Source organism: Falco naumanni, chromosome 5 (assembly GCF_017639655.2).
Source record: "Falco naumanni isolate bFalNau1 chromosome 5, bFalNau1.pat, whole genome shotgun sequence".
NCBI lineage: Eukaryota > Metazoa > Chordata > Aves > Falconiformes > Falconidae > Falco > Falco naumanni.
Genome location: NC_054058.1, coordinates 38,911,236 through 38,929,577, shown reverse-complemented (window position 1 = coordinate 38,929,577; position 18,342 = coordinate 38,911,236). Strand labels below are relative to the sequence as shown.

General features: G+C 35.9%; 1 protein-coding gene across 1 annotated transcript in view; it reads right to left on the bottom strand.

Annotated features, from left to right (window-relative positions):
* The window catches only part of PTPRQ (protein tyrosine phosphatase receptor type Q), a 141,780-nt gene that overhangs the window by 103,696 nt on the left and 19,742 nt on the right, over window positions 1–18,342 (bottom strand). Inside the window, exons 13-21 of the mRNA XM_040596994.1 lie at window positions 16,474–16,624; window positions 15,895–16,001; window positions 15,371–15,465; window positions 11,221–11,383; window positions 9,549–9,809; window positions 6,505–6,665; window positions 5,436–5,547; window positions 4,383–4,609; window positions 303–372 (exon numbers count right to left, since the gene is read on the bottom strand). Of these exons, the coding sequence (XP_040452928.1) occupies window positions 303–372; window positions 4,383–4,609; window positions 5,436–5,547; window positions 6,505–6,665; window positions 9,549–9,809; window positions 11,221–11,383; window positions 15,371–15,465; window positions 15,895–16,001; window positions 16,474–16,624 (1,347 nt within the window). The remainder of the gene's footprint in view (window positions 1–302; window positions 373–4,382; window positions 4,610–5,435; window positions 5,548–6,504; window positions 6,666–9,548; window positions 9,810–11,220; window positions 11,384–15,370; window positions 15,466–15,894; window positions 16,002–16,473; window positions 16,625–18,342) is intronic.

The following is an 18,342-nucleotide window of genomic DNA, read 5'->3' as shown; positions in this document are numbered from 1 at the left end:
AACAGACAGCTCTGCTGTGACCTCGCTTTGTGGAAACAGCCTACCTAGGAAGTGGCATAGGAAAACCCCAACAGAAAGAGACTTTGCATATAAGAAACCCCCATATGTGCACTCCCTGAATGCTTTTACTAGCAAATAGGACAAAATGCGCCTTTTCCAGTAAGTGAGAGAGTAAGAAAAGAATTAGGATTTTCTTCTAAATGCATCACAATTTGTTCAAGCGCAACATGTACCATGGATACTTTATTTGAATAAATTAGAGCAGCTTTAATAAAAATAATTAGCAACTTCATTAAAATTACCACTTTCTGCTGTCTGAAAAAGAAAAGGATTGCTAAACACTCCAACACCAGCACTGTTCTCAGCAGCAACCTACAAGAAAAAAAAAAAAGCCACTTTAGAGAATCTATAGCATATATAGTTTCATGGACTATGAAAATCTTAAGGATACATAGATTCACCTTCCAGCTTTTGAACTAGAACTATACAAGTAAACATGCCTTTTACAGCTCTATTGTTTAATTTATATTTAACATTTGAATGTGAAAAAATAAAATGGAAAACTATGAAACGGTGTAAGAAATTGAGAAAGCCATGTGTGAATAGCCACACTTCAAAACTGATGAGTCCCTACTTTATGCTAAAGTCAACAGCAATAATAGCATCAGTAACACCCCTTTTCCTTGCCACAATTCACCTAAACCAGCTTCCCATTCCTATTTTACTCGTATGATAACTTAAAAGAGTTAAAAGGAAAAGAGGTCCTGAAGGATAGCAACACCAGGTCAACCTCCCTCACAGCAGAAACCTAAGGAAAGTATGTCTTTTGGCATAAAGACAACAGGTCAGGGAAATGTGGATGCACTTTACAGGGGATGTGCCTCAGTGATCATGATCACAGCAGAGTCTTCCTGTGGAAGGGCAGTACATGGAGACTTTGGTAGAATTTATGGAGATAAATACGACAATGCTATTTGCTCGGCAATTATTGACTTCTTGACAATTCAACTCAGTGATGGGCCATGGCATGCGACACTTACAAAGAAAGAGGAATGAGGTCTGACTCCTTACTTTGAGAAGAAGTGGCAGAGACAACAAAAGGTAAGACACGAGCAAAATTCCAACAGTGATGGTGAGAGGTATGTGAAAGAAGCAAAGTGGAAAGCTCTCCATCAGGGTTAAAGTTGGCAGTCATTCCCTCTAGCTAGTGTCAGGTACAAAAGGTATGGCAGGTGCTGAGGCAGCTGATAGTGCAGACTGTGGGGAAGGTGGGCTGAGAAGGGGCAGATGTGCAGAATTATGACATGGATCATATTAGAAGTGACAGACAGCACACTGGGGATAACAAAGGGAAAAGACAGTGGAAGGACCAGCAGGTCAGAAAGGAAAACCATTCTAACCACTTCTCAGGACTAAACTGCATCTTGCAGATGACTGTAAAGCTATTTAAACTAAGCACTAAGCCACAGCAGACAAACTACAGCAAGGTAACATGGAAGACTTAATCTAGGATATAAAAGGATCTATAACCACATAACCACTTCTCACTGCTGTGCTTGGCGAAGGAGAAACTGTATCGCTGGCCAGCTCCTTCCTGAGCCATACAAACACCCTCCCCATGCATGCACACCTCATGACTCCAGCCAGCTCCAGCTACCTACTTCTGTGTCACAGAGAGAATGACTTGAAACGTCCTTAAGCACCGATGAATTCCACAGTAGTTGAAATAACTGAGGAAATTACCTGGAGATCTTCAGGGGTTGAAAGGCAGCCAGAAAATTCTGACAGTATTAAAATTACATTATATAAATCTAAAGATATGTCCTCACCTGTACACTGTTTTTTTGTTATCTCGTCTTAAAGTAGGTATTGTAGAAAAGGTCCAGAAAGAAAAACTAGCATTAAGACAGACATTGAAGCTCCTATTTCATATGCTTAATTCCAAGAGAACTTGAAGTTACCATGACATAAGTATGCAAAAATTTGCAAGGTAAAGGTTCCAGCTACACAACACCAATTAGCTTTGAAGAGAAATCCAAATCAATGCTTATGCAATATACTATTAGCTTCTAGGGATCACTGCCACAAAGAACCATTCTAGAAAAAAGCTTGGAAACTTTATAAAGGACGAGTTTACTATGCAGTTAACAAAGTACTATCCAAAATTCAAGGAAATGCAGTTTGTATTTGGAAGGAGTATTAATTTTTGTGCTTTGAAGTATGTTGCCAGTAATTATTTAAGTTTACAACAAAATCCTGAGGGCATATTTTTACAAAATTATCAATGATCAGATGTTTAAAATTATCCGTAACTTTCCAACATTTATTAAATTATCACTTGTAACTGCTATTTCTTTGGAAATGTTTTTGTCATTAGATGTAAAGAAATTAAGACTGGGCTGTTATAAACAGACTGGAAACATATATGCAAAGCTTATAAGCTTTGTTGTACTTTCCTGTCACAGTATTTACCAGAAAGAGTTTCACAACAGGACCAAGCTAGGACCAAGGACTAAAACAAAGAATTTTCACCTGTGCAAAAATCAAGAGCTGCTTTTAAATGACACAACAGACTCCCACAATTAACCAAAGAACCACAAGAAATTTCTCAAAAGAAGGAAAACATGGAATGTTTCTTTTTGTCCACATCTGTGAGGTAGGAGTGTTTCCATCTGAGTCAGTATTGAATCCATGGGGTTGCTCATGGGTCAGGCGGGCAGGGCGCCCACCAAAGTAGTAGGTAATGTAACAACCTTTAGCTTGCCAACAGATTGTTACTCACTCATGAGAAAAAACATGTGGTCCCTGCTAGACAGAGGTTGCTGGGTCACAAGTCACTTTCCTGAGTCAAATTCTGCTCTAAGATCAGTGTTCCAGGCACCAGCAACGGGAAGGATTGGCTCTCGTATGTATCAACAGAGGGCAAATCACTGCTAAATAAGTGATTTAAAATGTCTCACAGTTTTCCCAGAGAAGATTCATATATGGAGCAAAGAATGGAATTTGCAAAACCTTTAATAGTGAACCCCACAAAAGTGCTACTGAGGTACTCAGAATTGCAAACTGAATTCTCTTAATACATTAATCTGAGGAGATTAATCTCTTAGAGTCTAAGTGATAGTACTTTTTTCAAATAGTAAATGAACATTTTTGTGTTGGTTTTTTTTTTTTGGGGGGGGGGGGCAGGTTGGGTTTTTTTTAACAGATGACTGGAGGCAGGAGATCAAAGGGTAAACATTTCTCCAGCTGTGGATGTACTGGCTTTTATCAGCATGGTCATCACAACTAGATTCACAGGGAGCAACTTTGCCACAATGGCAAGAATTACATTTTTACCCACAAGCATACCACCTTTAAAAAAATCACTGCACAACCCTATTCCTAGTCTGGTCAGCTTCAGTATGTTTTTTATAGCTTTGCACTGTATGAACTTAGATGGTACAGAATGAAGCAAACCAAACACATAATTTCATTTCATTCTTGATATTGAAAAGAAGCACCTGTCCAAGGTTTTTATGAAAGAGTATGTCAGGTGTAGAACTGCTTGGCAATACTGCCAAGAGGACAGCAGTTCGTTTCTGTCCACTTGAAGTCATTTATTGTTGAAGAGTTCAGAGATGGATCAGGAGTGCCTAATCTCAATGTAAACAAATTCCACATACAGAAGTCATGAAAATACATGTACTGATTTTGTCAGTATATATTAACTGTGAGTATCTAGGTGATAAAATATATGGAAAGGGAATAGAAAAGTATGACTTTTTTTATTTCAGGAGATAATACCAGGTAAAAATCCCAGGCTTAGGGAAACCAGGCTAAGGTGTTTACAGGATACATCTAAACAGATATTCAGGCAAAAAAACCCCTTAAACTAGTAAGTTTCAAATCAAAGAAAGAAGTACATACCTAAATGCTTTTCTGGATCTAGCTGATTTAGAAATCTATGAGCAATATCCAAAGTGGACAAGTGATTTGAAAGATTATACATACCTAAATGCTTTTCTGGATCTAGCTGATTTAGAAATCTATGAGCAATATCCAAAGTGGACAAGTGATTTGAAAGATTAAATCTCAATGAATATGAAGAAGAATATAGACGTTTTTGAAAATTCTATCTTTTTCTTACTGGTTTTTGCCACATAATGCCATATGTAAATAAGAATATCAATAGAAAAAATTTTTAGTACCATTTTGGCTGGAATTTTTTTAAAGTAGATTTAAAAAACACTACTGTAAACAAATACCTGGGTAATATATTTTGTTATATGGCAACAGTGATTAGCAAGGTCCTTCAGAAAACACTACATGGGCCTATCATAAACTCACACGATTTACAATAAACCAGAATTCAGAATACTAAAAGGCATTCATAAAGCTTTTACCTTAATTTCATAAGTTGTTCCAGGATTAAGACTGGTAAGAAGAACTTCCAAGCTATCTGGCTTTGTTGTGACCTGTGTATAAGTTGTTTGCACCCATGGGCAGACCTCTTTATATTTAACAATATAGGACAGAATTCTCCCATTCGGATGCAGCGGCGTATTCCATGACAGCAAAATCCCAGCTGAGCCTACTCTTTCACCTGCAAGGAACATAGGGGGCCCAGGATCTAAAAAAAAAAAAATAAAATAAATTGGTGTGTATATATATATATATATGTATACACACACACACACACCAGTTTTTAATTAAATTTCCAGATAATGGAGACACCTTCACAGTTTCTATAGAGAAATTAAATCATCTACCAGCATAAACCAGTAAAACTACCAAAAAATAATGTACTGTTGAATAAAGAACTTCAGATCTGGCTAGACTCCTGTTACAAAACCAATTAAATTAATTTTGGAACACCAGAGACATTATTTAATAAAAATGTAAAAAATGTCATGTTCAAGATCACGAATAAAACAGAGTTTAATGCCAATGTAACGTTTGAGATATTCCAGCATGCTTCATTTCAGTTCCTTTCCCCAAAACCATTCAAAACCAAACTGCACTCTCTTAAAAAAAACACATCTGATATGGCTACATTTTTTTGAAATGCCTCCCAAGTCTAGCACTATAAATAAATTGGGGTATGGATATTATTACATGACACAACAGCAAATTTTTCAAAAGTTTATAAATTATTCTCCTTTATGGTGTATTTTTGGTGTTTGTTTTTTTTTTTTTTTTTTAAATAGCCAAGCTAACAAATGAACACAACTATAACTCACATCTAGGGCTACTTCTTAAAAATACCTGATAGAGAAACCCTCATGCTCTCATAGAACACCTCAGATTCAGTGTTTATTTTTATAGTTAAAGATGAAAACTTCTAATTACTGTTCAAAACTGATTACAATTTCTCAGATACTATTGCACACATAATAAATACAAAAAAGCATAGTTAAAAAAAATCAACAAAATTTCATCAGTCATTATTAACTCACTTGTCACATTTGTTGTCACCGTTCTACTCGCAGGTGAACTGTAGACTGAAGAAGAAACTGCAGAAACTGTAACATTGTATGTTGTTCCGGGGACAGTATTAGAAAAATCAGCCTGAAATAGGACATAGATTTATTTAAGTCTTTGACCAAGAATCATGAAAATGAAAAAATAAAACAAAACAAACCCAAACCCAAAAGTTTAAGCATTGCATTACTAAAAGTGATCTGTTAATAAGCTTTTAGAAATACAACAGTATTTACCACAGTAAAAAAAGTAGTTTATATCTGTTAGCTACAGTACCGTATTTTGCCATCTTATTTAACTACCCTCCATAAGATTTGTGTAACATTCAATATTAAAGAACAACAAAATTAACTATTCATTTTATCAAAGAATCATCTATCAGTGTATCTATAGAGGTTTTTCTGTATCATCATAGTCATCAAAGTAAATATGAAACATTACAAAATTCCTTTTTGAAAGAATAAATACAAAAGCAGCCTGAAAAACAGAAGTTTTTGACCCTTAAGTTAGCCCATCTTTTGAAATAAACATAATTAACAACGTTTTAGCAAGCATTTATATAAAATACCTGTATCTTTGCTGTTTCAATAAAAAACAAAAGTGAAACCAGAAAAAACATTATTTCTGTTAATATTATATTTTCCAGACAGCAGAATCAAAAAGTGGTCCTGTTTCTTTTTTGATGGCTTAGCAGTGAAATGTTGCCTGCATTAATGATTTAAGCACAGATCTTCCTGGCAAGTACACAATTAATGAGTCTGTATTACTCAATAGCTCTGCCCTTCCTTTGTTAAACTATTCATGAACCCTTGGATGACTAGCTGTACCCTTCTAGCAGACTTAAAAAAAAATAAAATAAGCAAGTTCACTACCTGTTGTTAAGTAACAAACTCTGGATTGCTGAAATTTTCTCTCACCAATTTTTCATTAACACTTGCATATTCATATTTGCATTAAGTAGCTAAGGAGGCAAGCTTGAATTCCTCATCAGCACAGTACGTAAGGAAAAGCTGGCCATACAAGTCCTGTAATAAAAGCACATACTTGATACTCCCTAACTCCAAGATCTAGGATAACAACAGAACCACAATCAGGAATAAGATCCACGTGAAATCTCTCTACATGTCCATACGGTAGTCTCCAATACAGTGAAAAAGAATATGAAGAAACTTTGAAGAATTTAAGTCCTTCTGGCTTTGCAGGTTCTGAAAGAGAATTGTGGAATAACAGATATTAACTTAAATTACTTCCTTTACAAATATATTAGTTACAACTGAATATAAAAGCATCCAAGAACAGTTTACTTGCTACATGAAGGATAATGGCTAATTAGCCTGGATACAACAGCATATTACACTACAGTTGCTATACTACCTCTGAGACTTGGCTGATAATCTCCCAACTAAACTGTGCAGACATCCCCATTTGCAGAGAGCAAGCTCAAGTATCTCTGCCCAGTGTTCAGTTAACAAAGAATCTCTGCACAGTCCTGGTGTTTCTGCTGTCCTCAACCTTAAAGTTAGCACTACTACTGTCATAACTACTGTGACAGTTGAAATTCATGATATAGCTGGTGTCTGTTCTATTGCTAGCCTCAAAGTTGTTAACCCTTTTATACTTTTCATGTGTTTGGAATCCCAGTAATCCCATGAAGTCTAGTAAATCCCAAAAATCTGGATGTTTTACTCTGTTTATTAAAGCCAAGCTTCTACCTGCTCCTGTCATACCATCTCACTTTCTTCTGCCTTTAAATGCACTTTTAAATCTGTATCATCCACTCTAAGCTTAATAATGAACCAGATTTTAATTTCTTCAGTAGGTCATTAAAATGTTATCTACCTATAATATTGTATAATTTATCCACCTGTGCAATATATAGCCATGTGCATCTGTCTGCTTTCTTCTTTGGAAAGTATGTGCGGCTAACAGCTGTCCCTACGCTTATCTCCCAGAGCAAGCCCAGTCAGCGATGCTATTTGTCACATTCCAGATTCGCCACTACCCTTGCACTCTGTCCTCTGTCTGCCTTACTAACACAGTTCTTCAGAATTCAGACTAAATCTTCTAGTACTGTTTATACACTAATATCGTACTGTGCAGTCCGAATATTGTATCACTTCCATCCTGAAAGAGCACCACTCCTGTATGATTTACTGTAAATCTCGTTATATATCTTTCATGAACTCTTTACACTCTACCCAAAGTTGCAGAATCATTTCAAACAGATTACTCCAGTTTTGTCATAAAATAATCTGAAATATTAATATAACCAAAAATTACCTTTAATTTTATATTCAGACTGTATTTGGCTTATATGTGTGATTTTTAACTTGTTTTATTTTAATACGAACAGAACAAAAAAAAAATTAATAATATATGTAGAGGTGTGCAAGTGTAACTGAGATCATGATTTCTTCCTTTTAGTATATTTTTAGAAAACAGTTCTACTGCTATCATCTGTACAATTATTTGCATGGATCTCAACTTCCTTTAAAGCTGGATTTTATGCTTATAGAGGTCTTTTTATACATACTCATGATTAATCTCTGAGTGTACAGTTATCACAATATTTAAGTCATCTCTTTACCTCAGCTGAGTTACTTCTGACTCAGCAGTAGAAGAGAGCATAAAAATGTCCTCATGGAAAGTAAAATTTAGCCCCATGAAGCTAATGCTCTTCCTACTATTATCCCATGACTGAGAATTACCCTTCCCACTAACACTGAAAAAAAGCCTCAGCTCTACCCTTCTGCAGATATCAGGGAATGTGAGCGTGGTTCACTTGAGCCTCATTGCACCTGCTCTGCTACAGTCCTCCCCTCTGCTTCATGCACACGCACACACACATCTTACCAGCAGTGGTCAGCCTATTTGAAAGAAGTACATAGCCACTATATTTGTGTAAAGCATAGTCAAAACAATTCACTGTAAATTTCACAATTTCAACCACAAAACCACTACTTAATATCTGCAAAACATGTTCTGAGTGAGTGGACTGGAAATTAGTTGAGGTGGAGTAGATACATCAGTGAATATGAAGTGCAAAATACAACAACGTGTATCATGATTTCTTAAGTCCCCAAAATCTGGATTTATAGATCAGCAGGCTCAGCATCGCAATGTTATCTCATTATGTTTAGGTAAATGGAAGTGCAAATAAGTCAACCAAATTGACTTAAATTTTCCCTACATTAGAAAAAAAATGTAAGTTGCAATTGAAGTATTCTAGCATTGCAGTCCTAGTTTAAACTTTAAAAGACATACAAGATTTTTTCTTATTAAATTTATCCTCAAGATATTACCTTAAGACAAGTGTAAGAGTTTTCACCCCTACATCACTTTATTTTAAAGGCTTTCTTTGACCTCTTGCTTCAGTCCCCCTAAGGCACCAACATTTTGTCAAGCACTGATCCCAAAAGCAGACATACAAATGTCATGACATTTGGTCAAAGTAGTCAATCAATGACAACTTCCAGCACTTTGCAAGTCTCTCTCATACCACCATGTCATTGCCACAAAAATCCCTATAAAATGTATTATAAGAAAGCAGTAAAAAACATCAGTGGAGGTAGTTCTGGTGCATATTTCTGCATTTTTTTTTATTTAAGTTTCATCTGTATTTTACATTAATACATTACAGTAAAGTGCAGACACACGTTTCAAGATTGAGATTTTACTCCACTGTTTTAAACAGAAATCTAATAAGAAACAGTCCTTGAATGGAGTAGTTTACAATCTATAATCTTAACTCTACAAATATTTGTAAACCTTTTAACTGAAATCACGTAAGGTAAAACTCATCTAATGTGTAACTCTTTACAAGGCAAGACCTGAAAAATAATGAAAATACTAAAAATGGTCAAAAGAAATGCAGCACAGCTAATGAAATTATGTTTCCAGCAGCATATCACTAGATGCAGGTTGAATAGGGTGTGAGTAATGTATGTCTATAACCACAGTAAACTATTATATGCAAAATCTCTTGAAATTCCAATGTTATTACAAGTGATATGTACCAAGCCACATGTGCATTGTTACTGACAGCTACCATTCACTGGCAAGGAGAGAAAGCAAGAAACCATACAGACCTGTTACAATTTCAATGAAAGCAGAAGGTCCTTCTATATTTCCTCTTAGTCTTTGCAGTGTGAAATTATAAATGCCCCCAGCAGTCAGGTCTGTAACACTGAAGTCAGTCAGTTCTGCTGGAATCTTGAACTTGTTTATAAAGGTGTTGTTTGATAAAGATGCTTTATAAGAAGTAAAATTAGTCTTGGTTGGATTCCACATTAAAGTTGCAGAGGAAGTATTAACCATTTTTAATGTCAGACCACATATCCCAGCTGGTTCTACAGTAAAAATTATTCAGATTAATAAAGAAAAAATTAATGCATAGCCCTTAAAATGCAAGAAAAGTACCACCTTTTAAAAATAGATGGTTTTTACTTAAATGATTTGAGGGTTTACAGCATCAGAAAATACTCATACAAATTTTAGAAGTATGTTTGTATGGATATATAGCTAACACTGTCATTATGCTGCAGAGGGTAAAATCTGGGGATGCGTCTCCTGTGTGCACTATGTAATTTATGAAAGAAAATTCCAGACTTATGAGATCTTCTGTAATAGTAAAATTGCTCACTGCTGAAACAGAATGAGAACACTTTGTAAATAGTGGAGAGTTTATTCAGTTAAAAGTTTTCTATAATACATCATAGGCCATATAATTTTAGAAAACTGTTCATTCGTTCACTTAGAGATACAGTAAATTTCATAGCCTCAGTGATTGTTCCTTTTTTCCTTTTTAAATATTCCTTTTAGTTATATTAAGATTCCTAAATTACAGATAATCATTTACAAATAAGACCTCCATTAATTTCTGTAGCACAGCCACAGTTAGAAAAGAAAAATGTTTCCATTCCTTCTAAAAAATGAATCTTCCAGATTATTGATTTATCTTGCTTGAAGCTTTCTGGAAAATAGTTATTAGCATAATTCCATTAAGGGCTGGCTTATTCAGCATGAAAAAAACTAAAGGTTTGTGATTAAAATGATGGGATAAACTCTCCATAACCTAGCCATATACTGGACTCAGCCACCATACTCAGGAACATTTGCTTCAGGGTAAAAAGGACCTTCAGGACTGTGATGATGACTATTCCACTGCAATTTTCATTAACAAGAATCTGCAGGACCAGATCTGGGGTCTATAAACCTGTTGCTTCAAAGCTCTGCCACAAAGAAATTATCCTCTTTTTATGCTGTATGACAGCAGCATTGAAAAAACCATGTTTGCTCAGAGACAGAAAATGAATGCAATCTTCTGTTAATCTTCTGGACCATGTTAAGCTATCTGAAGTAAAATTGTTATTAAGTATTCTGTGGCCTTGTACAGGAGCAATCCTCCAATTTTGGATCATGGGCTTTAGGAGATGCAGAAACAATTGTAAACAACATTGCAAGGTAATTCTTAAAGTATAGGAGGCTATCCTGGCAAGATCTTCTTCTGCTAGAGCATGAAGAATTTTGAGAGTCCACCTCTTTTCAAATATCTGCAACTATGTCTACACTCCTCAACTTCAACCCAGCAAGTTACATACAAGGCTCCTGTTTAAGCAGAAATTGCCCCCCCAAGTTGAAGTTTCATTTTGAACTGTGTGACCCTTTTGATTCACTTCCATACAATGATTTACATGTCTCTGAACATTTACTGTTTTTCAAAAAGAAAAAAAAAAGACAAGTTATAAGGTATTTCCTTACTTGTGATAACTGTTTTCTCCACAGCCACAGAAGAATCCAAGCCTTTAACTGTCCTTAACTGAAAAAAGTATTCTGTCCCAGGGGCCAGATTTCTCACTATAGCTCTGGTGTCATGAACAGTTCTGGTAAGCTGTTTTTTATTATTCATCAGACAATATGAAAGCTATGGAAGAAACACATTTTCTGATATCAGACTATTTCACTTCATAAAATAATGTTCAGAGATTCCAACTACTTGTTTTACACAAAAATACTGACAATATTTTCCACATTTTAAAGACAAAAAAAGAATCAAGAATATGGCTTAAGCTTTATATTATGTTCCACAAGGTTGACTCACTACTTAATGTAAGATTCCTTAATTGCCCCATGGTGAAAGCAGTGGAAGCAGAAGGAGGATATTAAAGTGTACTCTGACTGCTCAATCTAACAGCTGTACTGATGAGCTGTACAATTAACTACAAGATAGAAAAAATAATAGCCAAGGGGTAGAAGAGCAGCCTAAGGATTAATCAACAGGATGAGATAAAAGATTTTTTTATTCTAAAATGGAGACAATTCCAAAATCTCTGTACCTTTCTGGCAAAACAACAAAAAAAAAAACCCAAAAAAAACCCCAAACAACAAACCAAAACAAACAAAAAAAAAACCCAAAACAAAACCACAACAAAACAACCCGAACATACAAAATCAAACAAAACCTACCACCAACCAAAAAAACATGTATGCACCATTCAGAGCTGAGATCCCGAAAAGAGTCCCAAGGAATCATCCACTCATAACTGCTCACTGGTATACCTTAAAAACTCATTTGTTTAAAGCCATTGCAGAGAATAAAACTGCTGGAGATACCAAGTAACTGAAATTTGGGCATTTAACTCCCAGAGGCTGTGAGGACTCTTTCTGACCTCCCAGACTACTCTAAGGTGAGAAAAAAAAATCCCATTGTAGTCTTTTCTGTGGACATAGAAATCTGTTACTGCAGACTGTTTCCTATCTGCACTAGTGAAAGGCAAGATGCACACCGTGTCTGCCCTGAAGAGGAGGGCTCTAGACAAGCATCCCCAGCACACACACATGAGTTTCTCAGATGTGGCAATTAGTACTCAGAGATCAAAGATTTGCAACTTCCTACACCAGTGTGTCCCAGGTCCTGCCACCAGTGATTTCCTCCAGCAGAACAGGAATAGTCTACACATGGCAATGACCTTAAAGCACTTTGCTTCAGCTGCTATTCATTTGGGGAGGAATGATCCAATTCCCTTTTGTGTATTTTACCCACACAATACCTGTCCATACACACTTAAATCTTGGAAGACTGTCATCACCTTATTAGAATTACTACACTGCAAATAACTAGAAGCAAAGCTATATATTAATTTACATCTAGTATAAACAAGTTAGGAAAGTACCTTTTGTGCACTCCTCGCTCTACAAACTACAATATATTGCATAGAAAGTTGGTGAGCTGGGATAATTAATTTTAAATGATTAGTAAAATGATCCCTTTTATGCAGGTGCACTTTACTAAGCAACCAGTCTACTGAAGCCTTCCTCATTAAAGATTTAAAGACAAGCTCCTTTATTCAGACAAAGCACTGTCTAATGTGGCTGCTTGCTCTATGAGATGCTGAACAATAATACCGTGCCATAAAGATCAATATTACAGATGACAAGTACTTTCCACAGGATGGTAAAAATAACCTGACACACACAAAATTATATCTAAACTGGTTCAAAACATGAACGACCTCACTCAATTTAATTGTAAAATTTGTAAAAAATACTCCAGGCTACATCAGCAAATAGTGCTGTGGTAGGTTAACTGCCTGTTCTTACTCACTCAGATAAATGCAGCTTTACATAAGGAAGAAAGAAGAAATGTCATGAACCTATACTAAGAATACTCAGATTTCAAGTTTTAGGTAAGGATATAATCAAAGTCACAGGGAAGGGGGAGGAAAAGAATTGGATGTTGTAATATTGGGGTATAAACTGTGTAAGACCATTAAAGCAAAGTACTTTGTTTCATAGTAGTGCTACATACTGAAGAATATCCTAGTCAAGTAAGTTAACTATACAAGGCTATACCTTGAAATCTTTATTGATTCAAATGACATGTTTAGAGAACAGTTTACTATCAAGAAGTTTTATTGACTGCATGACTGTATTTGCAGACACGCAGTGACTGCAAAATGCAAAAGATAATACAAGACACACTGCAAAAGACAGGCTACAAAAGAGAGAGTGGTTGAATATTGTAGTGAAACATCATAAGCAGATGAAGTATTTAGATGTCGTAGTGGATTGTTTCTGATCAGAAAACTGAAAGAACAGAAATAACTAGATTTTGCACTAAGTGTTGCAAAGGGTATGGTTCAAACTACAAATGCGGAAGAGCCGCTCTGTAATACCAACCATGAAATATTAGTACTCAGATTCCTTGTATGAATAGAAATAAAAAGTCCAGCACAGTGGCATTTCATTAGAAAAGGAGAAATAAAAATGAGCAAACAAATTAATGGAAATTATGAGAAGCAGTCAAAAGTGTCATGGTATGAAAAACATTGACGTGCAACTTTAATACATAATACACCAATCAAAAAGTTCCTGGAAGGAATGTAAAAATAGCAAAACCATTTGAAGAGTAAAGCAGATTACTTTAAGAAAAGATTGACTTAAAAACTGGAGGTCATGTCAAAATAAGAAAAATAATAATGATAAACTTGTCTAATACATGCAAGTGAACTTAAGAAGCACAGGGAAGCAGAGCAGAGCAGAAACATACATCAACAGACCAAAAGAGACTGAAGAGCAAATGGACAATAGTATAACAACAAATTAAAATGATAATTTAAACACAGAATAAGCTTATCTATGTGTTGGGGAGGCCACTAGCTGACCAAAGGGAGCATTCAGTATAGACAAGCCCATATGAGAAATAGTAACTGAATTATTTGTTTCAGTGGTCAAGGATGTTCCCACAACAGAATCATTATTAATGAACTACGAATTTTGAGTCAAATTGAGTTGTCTGAAATTGAAATGTCCACAGAAGAGGTTTTTTAAAAAGTCTGACAGTAGTCAGAAATGTAGACAGCATGATATTGCCTAGGAAGGGAATAGGAAGCAAAACAGACAACGCTACTGACCATTGGACAACTCCATCATGCACCCACATCCTAGGTGAACACCCTAACTCAAGAAGGATATCAAAGGATTAGAAAAATTAAAGAAAAAAATAATAAGAGATGTAGAACAGCTTCCACATAATACTGCGCAAAAGACAATTGAGAAATTAAAGTTTATAAAAATCATGAAAGGTATGGGTATGGTAAAGAGGTGTCATGGTTTAACCTCAGCTGGCAGCCAAGTACCATGCAGCTGCTTGCTCACTCCCCCCACAGTGGGATGGGGAGGAGAATTGGGAAAATAGGGCAATAGGGAAGTACTAGCTATTTCTACTGCCACAAGAACCTAAAGAATACCGATGTACTCTTCTGAAGAGGGCATAACAAAATCGTGAAGTATAAAGGATTAAACAAATTCAGGAAAAATAGTCCCTGTTTTTCTTATTTATGTCCAGTTTCAACCTATCACTTAGGAAATGCCTGAAGTATTTAGTGCCCAAGGTTGGGAGGGTATGGGAGATATCAAATATTTGCAGTTTTGCTTTGTAAATTGCTATGTTTAAAGAAAAAGTTTAATTCTCTAACTTTCTAATAAAAACATTTAGATCCTTCTATACATAATTATTTTTTTACCTTGCAATTAATTAGTTTGTATTAAAAATTTGGAAAACTAAGAAAACAAGATTACATTGCAGTTGCACTCAATCCTTAACCTGTAATCTTTTTTTTTTATTGCATGCTAGCTGAAAAATCAGTTTTTGAAAGCTCTTAAAAGCACAATTTTATATAAAATATTGTAATTTACACAAAAAGTGTTACGTAATATGAAGTATGTGTTTAGCTGATATTCTCCCCTAGCACTATTTCCCTCTCATATTTATGTGGGTTATAAAGATAAATATTTATTGTTGGGCTTACAGTACATACAAGATGATAATTTCATTGAAAAGTTACAAAAAAAAAAAAAAAAAAAAAAAAGAAAAATGTGCTGCATTGGTTTCTTCCCATTCTTATCTCACCTGAAACATATCAAATCCTCCTCTTGGTGGTTTCCAAGAAAAATAGACCATATTTTCTCCTTCAAACACCTGTAAATCTGATGGTGGATCAGGATCTGAGGAGAAGACAGGAGTAGATGCAAAATTTAATATCAAAATAGTCTATATTAATTTGAAGGAAATTAACATCTACAGAAGACACTGCTGTAATTCATTCAGATTTCATTTTGTACTTAAGAAGAACATATAATAAAGTAAATTACTACATATTAGCAATAGAATCAGAAATAAAATAAATGTTTATCAACTTAACATTAATGGTAATTCAGTTATTGGCATAATCCCATTGACTACAGAGGAAACTTGTTTGTGTTGTAAAAGCTTTTATTTACTTTACAACTTTCAAGGATGCTTAGATTGAAAATCTAGCCATTTTTAAAACGCCTTGATTTAATAAGGAATAGCTTTCCTTAGACAACACTTTAAATTGTAACGACCCTAATTATCTGAAATCGTGAAAAATTATTAATAAACCATAAACCTACAGGTGCTAATCTTGAGGATGGTGGGGTGACTTCTTTTTAATCCTTTGGTTGTCACAATACTGATTAAGTAATCGGTGCCTGGCAGAAGACTCTTAAATCTGGACATTCTACAAAGATTAAAAAAAAAGATATTGTGTTCTTTAAGATTTAAAAAATGCATGTATCTTCGGATGTTGATTCCTTATAGTATTATGGATGTTATTTATGCATGATGTGTGTATACATGTGTATATGCTGTCGGTCAAAAACTATTTTAGTGTGATAAAATCTTAAATAGGATGCATCACACTATAGTTCACAGCAAGTTCAAGTACTAGAAAGTCTTAAAAGATTAAACATCCAGACTCCAGTGCAGTATTTTATCTTAAATCCTTTGCACAAACACATTATATGAGATAATTTGTTAAAAAATGCAATTCTTAAAATCATCTTTTTTCACATGGGTATAGTAATGTATATCAACTAAAACATCAAATACATATCACATATAGGTAATGCTGCAGGCTAGTTATTTCAAATATACAGTGAAACATCCATTTTGAGTTCATGTCAGTTATTTTTCAAATGCAATCCTCATACCTTACACCAGAAGGCAACATTTTGTCCTCACTGAAGACCTTACTGTTTATTGAAAGAACATATCCATCAAACATATTTTGGGCTGGTGGCCAGGTAACAGCTATTGATTCAGAGTCTCTGCTATAGTTCAGATACTTAACTGCGCTTGGTACTGTGTGACAATAAAAAAAATGCATTACTTTAAAAATACATTTAAAATACATTACTTTACCACAGGATTCATCCGAATGCAACGAAAACTCCGCAAAAGTTATGTCAGGTCCTTGCTTGTCTCAAGGACACACAGACTAATACCGTTGTGGTACCATGTATAGGGACTTCCATTATCCATAAGATCCAGAGCCAAACTGCTGGCTGCTCTGTAATGCTACTTCATGCAGTTCTGACCTCACTGATATGGAGTTCCTTAGAAATGGACGATTCCTCAAGAAATGTCACTTTAAGAGATAACATACTGGGCTGAGATCAAAGTCCCCACTAGCACAGTACCTTGTATTCAACAGTGGCCAAGAGCATGTATCCACAGAAAAGCAAGATTTGCATAGAGTGATAATCCCCTTCGGTAACCTGCTAGACTGCAGTTTGCAGCCCAAGGATTTCCTGAACCAAAGGTGATTTCTGAGAATTTAGTAAACCTCGGCAGATTTCTCTTTTATGAATGTCTTCAGTCTCCACTTGAACCTACAACCACAATCATCACACAAAATATGTGGCCATAAGTTCTGCAATTTACCTATAAATCTGACAAACATCCATTACCTTTTGCTTGTTTTCTGCTTGCTCTCTTCTACTTTCAAGTCCTTAGTTCTTGTAACAGAAATGTCAGTGAACTATCATTTCTTACTCACTCCATAACTACCTCTCCAAGACTTATCCTTTCACAAGTGATTTTACATTACATCATTGCTCTTGTCTCAGTTTTAGCTCGGTGGTTCCTTAAATTTAAAACAATACATATCTTTGATCACACTTGATGCCCTTCTATGAACCTTTTTGATTGCATCAACTATGCTTTACTTTTTTCATATTAGGGACCTGTTAGAGGAAAATATAAAACACCAGATCCAACAGCCTGAGAGGTCATGTTGCCAGGCCCAACCTGTAGCAAGGCTGAAGCTGTATTCCCAGCAGGCACACACACACAGAACACGTATATACACCACATGTATACACATATATGTGGCTGGCCACACAGATCACAGACAGACACTCAGAGCACTCACACAAACACAGACAGCACCAACGGCCTCATCCTGCTCGCCTCTCCAGCTGGGACTGGAGGTCCACTAGTGAGAATACTTATATACATACATACAATGCGGATCTCCCCAGCAGTTGGGCTCAGACACTCAGGCTGACCAGTAGATGCCTTTGGATCCCAGTCTCCTCAGTTGCTGGCACACACACAGAGCTCACCAGGACTTTCCAGGTCCCAACAGGTGACCCACCCTGTGCTCTCACCCTTAGGGATACACAGATGCTCTCACACCCAGAGCTGGCCCAACCACCCCCTTGCTCCTAGGCCACTTGACCTACTGACCAACTTGTCCAGCTGGATCTCACTAGCAGGCACACACTCACTCACACACCCATACTCACTCTAGATGCTGTACCACAGACACAAGGGCCCTCTGACTTGTGGCACAACCCCAACTGCAGCACTCATGCTCCTGTACACACTTGCGCACACAGAATAGGAAGGAGTTAGAAAAGGATGTAATAAGACAGACAGATTGTGCTGATCAGGTGCAGGGCACAGTCAGACATTTACATGTGATGAGTCATTTTTATCCCCTTAGCCCTCTATTTTCCCAGACTTGTTTTTCCCCAAATCACCCCTCCCTTTTCCTGCCTTTGATTCCTCCCTCA